Source organism: Elephantulus edwardii, unplaced genomic scaffold, assembly GCF_000299155.1.
Source record: "Elephantulus edwardii isolate Elephantulus edwardi_28Jun2011 unplaced genomic scaffold, EleEdw1.0 scaffold00026, whole genome shotgun sequence".
Lineage (NCBI taxonomy): Eukaryota > Metazoa > Chordata > Mammalia > Macroscelidea > Macroscelididae > Elephantulus > Elephantulus edwardii.
Window position 1 is genome coordinate 7300965 of NW_006399776.1, and position 13761 is coordinate 7314725.

General features: G+C 39.5%; 1 protein-coding gene across 1 annotated transcript in view; it reads right to left on the bottom strand.

The window, feature by feature from the left end:
- Window positions 1-13761, bottom strand: part of EIF2AK4 (eukaryotic translation initiation factor 2 alpha kinase 4) — a 124610-nt gene that overhangs the window by 10194 nt on the left and 100655 nt on the right. The window contains exons 28-32 of the mRNA XM_006883027.1: window positions 12623-12793; window positions 12053-12187; window positions 8509-8616; window positions 8016-8144; window positions 5563-5649 (exon numbers count right to left, since the gene is read on the bottom strand). Of these exons, the coding sequence (XP_006883089.1) occupies window positions 5563-5649; window positions 8016-8144; window positions 8509-8616; window positions 12053-12187; window positions 12623-12793 (630 nt within the window). The remainder of the gene's footprint in view (window positions 1-5562; window positions 5650-8015; window positions 8145-8508; window positions 8617-12052; window positions 12188-12622; window positions 12794-13761) is intronic.

Below are 13761 nucleotides of genomic sequence, written 5' to 3' on the forward strand. Positions count from 1 at the left end.
GAAGTGAGGACTATGATCCCTGAGAAAAGGGAAACAAACAAAATGAACCAATTCCATGATCCTTTGTACTGTCTGGAGGCAATTTCCGGATCACAGTGTAGGGACAGCGAACCTAAACAGAGCCCAGAAGACTCACTGAATTGAGGAAACCTAGTTAGGGAAGCCAATATGGCTAGAAACTGTGGAGCAGAGGAAGGAAGAGGAGAGAGCTACACTCTCAGATAAAGACTGCGGAAGCTCTGCAGAGGAATCCTCTTGTCTTTTCACAGCCACTCACTGCCATCGAGTTGGAATGTATTCACAGCCAACTCTCCAGCAGGTTTTCAGAGGCTGTAAATCACACAGGAGAAGATGACCCATCATTTTCCTAAGGAACAGTTGGTAGAGTCAATCACCCCCCCTTTGGACTGATGGACTAACTACACCCTTCCGTGCTCACTAGGTCACCAGAGCTCCCTGTCTTTAGTTAAGTACTAATATATGCACAGGTGAGAGGAAACTACCCAAGGTCAGGGAAACAGTCACTAGAAACAGGTAGGGAGGATAATTTCTAGAACTCACAGAATTGGGAGTAGAGTGAAGAGACTTTGTAACACACAGAGCATCATACAGATTTGTCCAAAGGGAACTGCTGTTGTTGTTACGTACTATGGAGTAGGAACTGACTCACAGCTGACCCTCTAGCAGGTTTTCAGAGGCGGTAAATTACACCAGAGGAGACTGCCCTTCAGTCTCCCGTGGAGTAGCTGGTGGATTTGGACTGTGTGCCTTTGGTATTGTAGTGCAACTCCTAACCCACTAAGGCATCTATTTAGCACTAAAAGCTGCCTTGAACCTGCCTTAACAAAGCTTAAAATCAAGACTGTAAAGTATTAAATAGAATCTAAGGATTTTAACCACATTCCAGAACAAAGCCCAACAGTATTTATAAGAATACAAGAAAAACTAGCACTTAACTATGTAAAATTCATAATGTGCAACAATCAATAAAAAACTGACTCTAATCACTATCAATCAATAGAAACAGACCTGGAAATGCTAGAGATAATGGAAGGAGACAATTACTTTAAACAATGATCACTTCACTAAAGGATATAAAGGATGCATGAACCACGAAGAAATAAATAGAAGATAGATTGAAAATAAAAAAAAGTATCTGAAATGAAAAATTCACTGGATAGAATTAAAAGCATATTAGATATTTCAGAAGAAAGGATGAGTTATTTAAAACAAAAGAGAAAAATATAAAAATTTCAAACTACCAGATAGAAAACGGGAGGTTTGACAAAAGTTGGTTACATGGTTTGTATTAACAGCTTAGATACAATGAAGTGAGCCATTCTTATTATTAGGAAATGGAGAATCCTCTTTCTCAGATGGCAGACAAGAGTCAACTCTGTATGCAGGCCTTAAGAACAGTAGTCTCAGGACTGCTATGTTCACAGTCATCATCTCAACAATGAAAGTAAAAAGAGTAATTTTCATTCATGAATTTGCTCTCAGGAAGTTAAGAATAAATGAGAACTTGCCCACCTGAAAACACTGTTGTTTCTAATTCACAGATAACATTACTATTTATGTAGAAAATCCAGAAGCATCTACCTTATTAAAGTGATCAGAAATAATCAAGAATTTGTCTAGGTCATGGGATTCAAATCAACACACAAAGATCAAATAATTCTATGTGCTAGAAGTGACTAGAAATGGAAATTAAAAAACACAGGTCAAAAAATCATGAACTCATAAAGTATTACACAACATTGAGGCACCTAGAGAACCTATTATGCTGAGTGAAATATTTCAGTCACAAAAGGACAAATACTGTATAACACTGCTGTTATAAAATAGGACAGATAGGGGTAGAGAGGGCAGAGAATGGAAAATGAGTGCATAGGTAACTAACACTGTAGAACAGATGAGGGGAAGAACTGTCCTAAAGGAATATATTGATTAGCATTATTTATACAACAATAATCTCGAACAAGAGGTGCATTTCTGGGTGGGCTGAGGAAGGGGAGGAAGAAGAAAATGTGCAACAAAAAATTTACAAATTAAAGAAAAACAAAACCCCCCAAACAAACACAGATCACTTTACAACAGCATCAATAAAAACACCATTGCTGTTCTGTGCTATAGAGTCACTTACAACTCACAGTTCTCACTGATTCCAACACACCTATCCTGATGACCCCAGTCACTGTGTCTATTCATTTTATCTGACGTCTTCTTCTGTGCTGTCCCTCCACCCTTCCAAGCATGATGTCCTTCTCTAAAGATTAGACCCTTTGGGAAATGTGCCTAAAGTACATGAGACAGAGCTTTCATCTGCTCCTTGTGGTGAAATGCTTGTCTATCAGACATTGTTCTAAAGCTAAGCATCCAAATTCAGACAGAACAGGAAGGAGGATTGGCCATCCACTTCTAAAATGACAGGCCTTTGAAAACCCTATGTACAAAACCACCATACTGATGGATAAATTAAACAAAATTTGGGTAAGAGTTATACACCATACCTATACAACAGTGTTGAAAATTTTAAAGATTTAAACATATGGAAATAAATATGGAGAATATATTAAGACTATAATCTGTCTCTCGATATTGTTATGTCAGCCTTATTTAGATATAATGCAAGGTCAAAATTTAGCAGGCTTCCTAGGCGCATCCAGAAACTTCTCTAACAGGGTAAAAAGGGAAGCCACAGACTGGGAAAAAGTGTTTGGTAATGACATATCAGATAAGGGACTTATATCTAGAATTTATAAAATACTTGACCACCACAATAAGATGAATAATCCAATTGAAAAATGGGCACAGGATATAAACAGACACTTCACCAAGGAAGACATTCAGATGGCCAACAAGCACATGAAGAAATGTTCAAAATCCCTAGCACTGAGAGAGATGCAAATCAAGACAACTATGAGATATCATCTCACCCCAGTAAGACTAGCAAAATTTAACAGAACAGCAAGCAACAAATGCTGGCGAGGTTGTGGAGAGACTGGAACCCTTATTCACTGTTGGTGGGAGTGTAAAATGGTGCAACCACTGTGGAAAGCGATGTGGCGCTTTCTCAAAAAGTTGCAAATAGAGATACCATTTGACCCAGTAATTCCACTACTGGGAATATACCCTAAAGAGACCATAAATGGCACCCAAGTAGATATATGGATACCCATGTTTATTGCGGCTTTGTTTACAATAGCAAGGAGTTGGAAACAACCTAAATGCCCATTAACAAACGAGTGGGTAGAGAAGCTGTGGTATATTCGCACAATGGAATATTATGCTGCATTGAAAAACAAAGAACTCATGCAATATTATTCAAAATGGGTGATCCTGGAGGACATTATGCTGAGTGAGGTATCTCAGTCACAGAGGGACAAATGCTATATGGTGCCACTGTTGTAGAATGAGGCTGACATCGGGATGGGGGTAAGACTGAGAAAAACTGGATGAAATATGTCTTTGGGGGAGAGAATATTTTATATTTTAGGGCATTATGTTTATCGTAAGAGTACGGAATGAGGGTTGCAGAGTGGATTATATTTGGGGATTGGGGGATGTGTGTGGGGGATTACGTACCAATGAGGGAGTTTTTCTTTTGCGTTTGAAGGAGAGGAGCAAACGGGGGGGAAGAGGGGTGCAACAATGAATGAATGGAATTCCAAAATCTCTGTAGATGTTCACTGAAATAAAAAAATAAAGAAATTTAAAAAAACAAAAAAAAACCCCAAAAACAAACAAACAAACAAACAAAAATTTAGCAGGCTTCTTTTTCTTGGTAAAAATAGATAACCTAATTCTAAAATGTGTAAGCAGATAAAGATTACTTAGAATAGCCAATAGGATTTTGAAAAAGGTGACCAAAAATGGAAGATTTAAGCTACTTGATTTTAAAACTTAATATAAAGCTATAATTATCAAGAGAATCTGGCATACACATCTGGGGGGTGGAGGGTGGGGAAATCAGTGGACAAGAAAAAAAAGTGTCTAGAAATATTTCCACATATATAAATCAATTTGCAACAAGATGCCAAAGTAATTAAAACAGGAAATATCCAACAAAACAAAGTTAAACAATTAGGTGGTGGTTGTTGTTATGCGCAGTTGAGTTGCTTGTGATTCACAGTGGGTAAAACAGCTCTGAAACCTGTTCTATCTTGAACGAACTTCATTGTCTCTGATACACCTACCCTCATTATCCCAGTCATTGAGTTAATTCATCTCATGCAGGGTCTTCTCTCTTGCACTGCCCCTCAACCCTTCCAGGCATGATGTCCCTCTTTAAGGACTGGTCCCTTCTTGAAACATGCCCAATGTAGGACAGACGATGCTTCAAAATCCTTGCCAGCTTTCACTCTTTCCAGAGTGAACCTGTTTGTTCTCCTGGTAGTCCATGGTATATTTAATACCAGCACTACACTCCAGCACCACAGCTCAAAGGCATAATCTCTTTCTATCATCCGTAGTCACTGTCCAACTTTCTGATGCATAGCAAGTGATTGTGAAGATCATGGCTTAGATCTGGCACACCTTAGTTTCAGATTAAAATCACTTCTCTTCAATACTCTGGAGAAGTCCCTCACAACAGATTTTCCCAGTGCAATTCGCCTTTTGATTTCATGGCTGCTAGTACCAAGAGTGTTGATTGTGAAGCAAACTGAAGCTGTTAACAATCTCAGTCTCTTCACCATCTATTATGCTGCTGCCAATTGGGTAGTCACATATACAAAGTGACCCACCAGTGGGTTTTCAAAGCTGTAAACTGCACAGGAGGAAACTGCCCATTTTTCTACCTCGGTGCAACCAGTGGACTCAAACTACCTGAGAAGTGTGGCCTTTGGATTAACAGCCCAACTCTGATGGTGCCACTATAGCTCTCTACTGAGGAACAGGGGTTCTTTTTTTTCAGATATGTGGATGACATCATTAGAGTTGAAAGAGATGTAAGCCTTTGTAGAGGCACATACTGCTTTATTTATTTTTATTTCATAAGAAATTAATTTATATATAAAAAGCTTTCCTGAACATGCTCAAATGGTCACAGTCGGATAGAAAGAGAAGAACATATAAAAATATGTTAGGACGTCAGCTTAATAGTTCTGTTTAAACCAAACAGGTGAAAACCAATGGAAAAAGATGTTTTCCTCCTCCTAAAAAATTAAGAGTAAACACTACCAGTGATGGATCTAGGAACATTTTTGTTAATGCATAAGAAGCAATCAGAGCCTATAGATGTCAGCTGGTATCAAATGGCAGCTATATCAGCTCTCCTTATTCTCTTAGGTGTAAAATAGAAAAAAGAGAACAAAATAAAAGAGGGAAAAAAACCCCAAATTTCTAGCCTTTTTGACCCCCTAAAGCTCCAGAAAGGTTCAGAGTCAGATTCTCCCACCCTTATTTTCTCCAGTAACAAGCACAGGAATATACAGGAGAGCACAGATAATGGATTTCAATCCACACAGAGACCAAGGCTTAGTGGGAAGCTGGGTGCTCCACTAACACACAGTTTATGAAATCTGACAACTGAACTGGGAAGTTTCCTATGACTTTTACCTTGACATGGCTTCCTTCTTTATCTGAGATAAGAGCCACGTAGGTGATTTCTCGATGTCTGCAGTACTCTTGCAATTCCTCCTGGGACTAGAACAAATAAACAGTATCAGAAATAAACACCAAGCAGTTAGAGAAGTTCCAGGTAACTAAGGAGCATGAAAATATTGTTTTCAACCATATTCTCAGAATCAAATACTAAATAAGCTGGCTCCAGAGGACATAAATATTAAGCAAGAAAATCACAGAATTAAAAGGTTTGGAGTAAGAACTTGTTTGCTTTTATTACTTTCACTGAAGTCTTGGATAGTCATGGTGGTTCAGAAACTATTAAGAGATTTAAAAAGCTTCCAATCTTAATGGAAATTTCCCCGGTCCCACCCCATACGTCTACCTATGGAAGAAACAACATGTATGATGAAAACTGAAAAGCAGGCTGAAGCATAAGCAAGCACAGAGCAGAGAAGTCTACAGGCCACGTCACCAAGCAGACTGAAGTCACCTGTCTCAGGTCTCCCATTTTGCTGCAGGAGAGAACTCTGCTCTAACAAGCTATGAAACGATAGAAGAGGGAACTGATGTCAGGTGAATGAAAACTGCTGCTCAGCATGTCGGATACTGATTCACAGAGCAAAGGTCAAAATGAACAGCAGCCACTTCCAAAGTCTTGGCAGGTAGATGTGACAGGACCAGGAGGAGATGTAGAGGGGCTCGATTCATTGGGATCTCTTCACACTCTGGGCACCTTTAGTGCCAGTGACTATCTGTGTATACGTGTGGACTCCCAGGAGTGTAGTTCCTCCTGGGACCGTCTTTTGACGGTCTAACTCACAGAGGTTAGTTCCCTAAAGACATCCCATTCTAAAGGGCAGGTGGGTATTGAGGTCCCACATTCCTTACCTCCACACCAAGAAATATCAAATCTGTGAACTGTGGGGAGCCTGAAGATAGAAGGCCTTTGAGGAGTGTGGTAAATGGTAAACTGGAAAATCGATCTCTAAATATGGCCATGTCCTAATCCCTGGAACCTGTCAACATGCTACTTTATATCAACATGGACTTGTGGAGATTCAATTAAATTATGGATTTTGATAGGGAGATTATCCTAGATTTGAGAGGATCTAAAGTAATCACAAGGGTCCATTTAAGAGAAAGATCAGGAGAGTCAGAGATGTAGGAATGGAAGCAGAGATCAGAAAGGAGAGAATATGCTGTTCCTACTGGCTTTGAATATAGAAAATAGGGGGCTTTCAACGTATAGAATATTGAACATAGAAGGACATGTGAGCCAACGAACAGGCAGCCTTTCAAAACTCACTGCTGTCAAATTGGAACAGATCTCTGAGGTTGATAGAGCTGAACTGCCAGAGAGGCTCAGACTTTGAGTTACCAGTATGCAATGTTAGCCTAAAAATTGGTTGGTTTTTTTTAAGCCATTACTTGGCTCCGTCTGGTCTCCAGCTACCTTAACTGCAGACACATGGTCTGGCAAATCAACAACAGCTGTGGAACTAGGATAAGGGAAAGAGTGCTCTAACACAGAACAGCAAGATGTGGAGAGAGCAAGACCCTGGTGATGACGGTAGAGAAACTGTGGCAAGGTGTGACCTCATGCTTCTTGCATTTGCATCATAATGCTTCTTCAATATGTGCCACATATGCTTCTTGCATTTATCCTGGCCACAGTTAAAGATGTTGCTATTCTTGCCAGGTGCTTAAAAGAGAAGCTGACTTATAAATGCTCTGAGAAAATCCTTGCTGGATGATTGGGGAAACCAGAGGCTTCTTGAATTTGTTTTGATGAACCAAACTGAGACTTTTACTAAATCTGGACTTCCATTGTGAGTTATCTTTGCCTCCCTCATTCTTCAACTTACCTCCCTAATAAACCCCATTCTTGGTACCACAACTCTGAATCTGTGGGTCAACAATGAATAAACGAACCTCTTGCTGCTGCTGTGGCTCTAGCGGCACCATAGGGCTTGGCTACGGCCTCTTTATTTGCTCTCTGCTCTGGGGTGGTGAGGGGCTGTGCTGTTCTCACTCCCTGTGGCCCATTCAGAGAGACGCTTTTAGCCGCACCTCATGTTGCATTTTCTTCCCTCTAGAGACAGTGCTACACCCTACAGACTAGGCCACAAGAGCTTCAGGGTAGTGGGGGGAGGAGGTAGAAAAGGCAAGAAAACAGATTCTCCCCCAGAATCTCCACAAGATTCAAGCAATACTAACTTCATTTTAATAAAACAATTTAGACCTCTGAAACTGTAAATTAATAAAGTTGTGCTGCTTAAGGCACCAAGTTTGTGATAATCTGTTCCCAAAGCAATAGGAAAATAATATAGGAAGCAACTACACACAGAGCTATTTATTGTTTGACAGAATCTAGAAGAGGATTTATTCATAAAGTCATGATGAGTTGCATTGTATTCACAGCTACTCCTGTCTCATCTCATTACCTGTGAGCAATCATACGTGATTTCAGCTGTGATTCCGGCTGCCCAGAGTTTCTGGGTTAGGTTGATGGCCCTGGACATGGACGTCTGTCCAATACTCACAACCAAGAGGTCACAAGAGCTTACAGTAACCTGGGTGACAAAAAAAGACAGTGATTATGTTCAGAAGCATGAGATTGTGAACCTATATTTGAGACCTGAACCAGGAGGGAAGGCAGCCCCCCGGTGAGTGCTTGAAATCTTGTATACCAACGGGATGTCCAGGATTACCTAAAGTCATCCGACTGGAAAGCACAGAGGATAAGGACTGACATGTAAGGACTGACAGCAAGGCTTAGGCTTGTCTATTACAGAAGAGGTAATTTCTAAAATGCTCAGCTTATAGCCACCACGTCTGGGGTTTCTGCACATTATTACACGAGGTAAGTCATACTTTTAGAAATGAAAGACAGCCCAAAGGATGCCAGAGAACAAAGAGAGCAAAGGCAGAACTCACAGGTTCTTCCATGTTGATGACAGCAGCAGTTATCTTGTCTATAGCTATGCTGACACCAATGGCAGTGGGAACCGGCCCCAGAGCCTGAGGACCTCTAAACCGGGGAATCTGTAGAGAGAGGAACAGTCCTGGTTATGAGATAGTGGACATAGTGTTCATCATGGAGAAGAAAAAATGATTAAGGGGCAAGATCTGCCAGCAACTTACCATCAAAGGGCTCAGCAAAAAGAAGTATGTGTGTACGTGTAAAAAGAGAATGTAACCATGTGTGCACAGGTAGTAAATGCTAACAAATCTATGTTTAGATCTGTCCTGTTCAGTCAGGCAGACATGTGGCTGTGAGGCACCAGAAACAGGGCAAACAGAAACAGAGATGTGAGGTGCATGTAAAAGAGACACAGATCACAAAGACTTAGGAAAAAATAATGTTCAACGGCTAATTAATAATTTGTGTAATTTTGATGGCGTGTTGTAATAATCTGAATATACAAAGTTAAAGGAAATGTATTATTAAAATTAATTCCACCTGTTTCTTTTTACTTTCAAAAAGTTACTAAAAATATATAAAGACAAAACAGAAAAACTAACCTACTGTCACTGAGTTGAGGCCGACTTACAGTGACCCTACGGGACTGAGCAAAACTACCCCATAGGGTCTCTGGACTGTAAATCTTTACAGAAGCTGACTACTACATCTTTCTCCAGCAGCAAAGGTGGTGGGCTGGAGCTGACCTTTTGGTTAGCAGTAAAGAATTTTAAAGTTACTAGAAAATGAAAATAGAGTAGAAGCGGACCAACCAGGGACATTGAGACTTGAGGAACAACATGTGAATTTCTTGAGTTTTCTTTTTGTCTCATACATCCTGGACTAGGTGCTGGAAAAACTGACAACCTCAAAACAGCAATGAGTGCTGACAAAAAGTGCCCAAGAAAAGTCCAAGAAAAGTCTACTTTTTCTAAAAACAAAACCAAACCACCCAAAGAAATAGATTAAACAAACCAAACCCAACAAAACTAACCAGGAAAGGAGTAATGAGAAAGATAACACTTTTATACAATTTCAGTACTGCTCTAGCCAAGGGTCGCAGAAGAAGATATAAGCTCACCCACACCAGCAAGTGCTGATGGAAGAAACCAGACACTCCCTCTGGCACAGATATAATGACCTTACCTCCTGACTTCCCTTCCCATTCCATAGTATCAGTGGAGGCATGTGGGAAGCAGTAACGAGAAGCCCTTCCCCTTTCAGTCAGTAGACATGGGGAGCACAAATCCCCACCCCCATCCAGCATTAACGAAATACTCTTCTCCCTAACAACAGGGTCAACAGAGACCAATGGGGAACCTTGACCTTCACTTCTACATGGTAGTTGTGAGACAGTGCCCTCCTTCCTTCATGGGCATGGTGGCAGAAAGTTTAGATAAGGTCAAGGCACATGATGTCTAGGATACAACTGAATAGTACACATCAAACCAAGAACTAATAAGATCTCAGAATGAATGAGTAAAGACAATCAACAGATGGCAATACCAAGATGACAAAGATACTAGAATTATTTGACAAGAATTTTTTAAAAAATTACAATACTTGACAATACATAACAATAGAAAGTTTCAGCAAAGAAAAGGAAGATAAAAAACTCAATGGACGGGCAACAGGAGGATAGAGATAATGAGAACAAAGAAAATGAAATTGAAGATACAACTATCTCAACAATTGAGAGAAATGGACTGAAAACTAAAATGAGCTCCTGAAAGAGGAAGAAAGGACACAGGGTTTCAAACACGGTGGACATGGAATAGCAACAAACTACCAACACAGCAGAGCAACCTCTCGATCTCCTCAGGCTCAGCCTGGATAAGCACATTTATGTGAAAATGTAATAATATGAGAACTTAAAAAAAGCAACTATACAACATTATCTCCCTGAACAAAGAGCATCAGAGCACTGTGTTTTATTGATGGATTTATCTTGTCCTGTGTTTTTCATCAATTTCTTCCACGTTTCCCCATATTATATTTAAATGTTGATCGTAAGCATCCTTATGCTGCCCCACTGAGAGTCAGCTGGAGCAAGAATTTATCCTGTGTGGAAAAGACAAGACTTTGTACAATTGTCTATTTAATGTGGAGTTTATTCAAAAGAAAAAAGCTTGCATAAATTTTGATACTCAGATATGACCAGAGATTCTTCCACTCCTGAAACCAATTATCTTGCAGACAATTAAGTTCTTAAGCTAATGGCATTTTCATTGTTCTCCAAACATTTCAATAAATATAACCACAAATAAAGAAAAAAGGAACCTCAGATATATGTGAGACTATAAAAAAACAATGTTACATTTGTGTCATCAAAAGTCCTAGAAGGAGAGGAGAAAGAACAGGCAAAGAAACAACAACTGAAAATTTCCCAAATTAGGAAAAGACATAAATTTAGGGTCAAGAAGCAATCAGGCCAAAAAAGAAATACAAACCAAGAAACCTCATAATTAAAAATCAGACAAAGTAAAAGAGTATCTTCCAATTACTGAAATTAAAATGATACTGTTCCTAAAGTAAAAAACCCAAATGAATGACGGCTTATTTCTCCTGAGGAAATATGGAGGCCAGAAGAATGTGACACATTTTTCCAAATGCAGAAAGAAAAATAACAGTCCCATATCGAGCAAACACTTTCGAAATGAGGAAGAAATGAGAATTTATTGTAAGCAGATCTAAACTATAACGATGCAGACAGAAATTCCTGAAACAGAAACGAAGTAAAAGGAAGAACAATGAAAAGAATAAAAAAATAAATACAATAGACTTCTGTTAAAATTATATTAGATAGCTGAAGTAAAAAGTATCACATTGTCTAATGCAGCTATCAATATATGAGAAGCAAATATTTAAGTCAATTATAAGGGGAAGGAAGCTCTCTACACTTAATTGACGTGGTAAAATGATGATGTTGGTAAATCTCTATGTTAAGTATCTTGATTGTGGCGATGGTTACAGGCATCCATCTGACATGATCAAATGACATGAACCTATACAGACATTTTGGAGCAATGTAAATTTCTTGGTTTTTATATTTTGGTATAGTTACACAAGATCTAACAACTGGGGAAATGAATGAGGATAAAGGAAATTTTCCATCTTTCCAAATTACTACAAACAAAATTATTTAAAAATAAAAGTTAAAAAAATGACAAATCTGGTTCACATAGTATTTCTAGATGAAAAAGATATAGGAGCTTGATTACCCACTGGTTCCAATGTTATATAGATTTGACCATTTTCTTTTTTAATTTTATTTTTAAGATTTTATTTATTTATTTTCTTGTTGTGTGCCATCGAATCGGATCCAACTGGCATGGGAGGAAGCTGACCTCCTCCAGAGGAGCATCTGATGGATTCGAACTACATGCCTTTGGGATTGCAGTGCAACTTCTTGCCACTAGGCCACCAGAGCTCCCTAAATTTGACTATTTTCAAAGCAACAAGTTGAAAAGGAAATAAAATTAAGCAGAACAAACAAGTAAGTAAAATGCAGGTCCTCACCAGCAGGTCGTATCTGCCCCCAGCCGCAAGGATTTCAGGCACAGCCCTTTGCCTTCGCCTAATGAACGCCACAAACTGGAAGATGGTTCCATTGTGCTGTTGCACCTTGTAAACCAAGCCCAAGTTGATTAAGACCTGGAAAGTGAGAGTCACATAAACGTATGATCAGTGCTGGGGATTTAGAATGTGGAATGCAATGCTGGAAACTATTTTCCACAAATCACATCAGAACAATCTATGTAGTGTAAATAACACTCTCAGTAAGATCTGGCACAAAGGCTTTTAAACTATAACCTGCCAAGTAAAAGAAACTCTCTGCTTTCCAAGAGTAACCATCTCTCAGAAGGCAATGAACTGCTGCACAATTAGCAATCATGGTGCCTATGGAGAAACTCTGGTTTAGGAAAAAATTATTACTGGATATTAAATGCTCCAAAATGGTGAAAGTAGACTTTTTTCCTGGAAAAATAAAAGGCTTACCAGCAATAATTAAATAAAACCTATTTCCCCTTCAGTCATTATTAATGCTAGACACACAACTCTGTATGGGCAGAAATGAGAGTTCCAAACCTGTAACTTTATGCCAAGTTTCTTCAACAGTCCAATCACTTCTTCTAGATCTTTTAAACCATATTTCACTAACTGGGCAACACCTGTTTTCTGTTTTATCAAAGAGTTTATTGTTGGTGTTAAATCTTGCAAATCTCCCTTCTGCTCAATGAATTTGTAGAGTCGACACAGCTGGAAAGAAAAGAGGCACAGTCAGCTTTCCGTACCCTCTGGGGAGGACACATTTTGCATCAGCTCTCATACAAGCTGGGGGACCTGAAGAGTTTTTACATCTCCATGAGGAGGAATTTTGTGGTCAAAGGTAATCTTGGGTTTTGCCACAATCCACCTAAGGATTATCTTCTTCCAACAGCCGTAAAGAACTTTGCAGAAGTGCTTTGCCATGTACTCACAGTTCATTCTCACCACACACTCACAGCTAAGGCCACCCACAGCAGAGCAGACTCTAGCACAAGCAGGACCTTCATCAGGTTTTCAAGCCAGTATTGCCCTTCTTTACCACTTGTTCTCATGAATGTCCATTATTACAGGCACTTACATTACTAAATTCAAAGATGAGAAGGTAAAATCTGACTCATTCTAATACTATGTCTCATTATTTAGGAACGCCCCACTTTCCCTTCTGTCTGATTACTTCCACCCATAGTCTTGTTATATACCTCAGACTTCTGCAAGCATCCTCCTGACCTGGCTTTACTCCTGGCTCAGGCCTTGATCCCAGATCCCAGCTCTACCTGCTTCTCACTGAGAAGAGGGCAGGACTGGAGACTGTCTGGGGACCGGCACAGTCCCTGGCTCTAATCAACATACTTGCAGCTAATCTTACACCACACAATAACCAGGGAAAAAGGAAACATGTTTTAGCAAAAAGGAAAGAAGATGACATTTAGCAACCAATGTAAACGTTACACGTGCACATGTATAATGTTTGGGAGGCTTTCTAAAATATAAAACCAGTCAAAAGAAATGCCTGGGCTGGATCTTAGTAGGTAATCACCGAATCGGACAAACCTGAATTAAAGTTCTCTATGTGCCTGAGCAGACCTTGTGCTGTATATAAATGTGGCTTTTTCTGCACACAGGTGTGAGCTGTGTACATGTCTAGACATCTACAGAATCATGTATATGTAGTTTTTCAT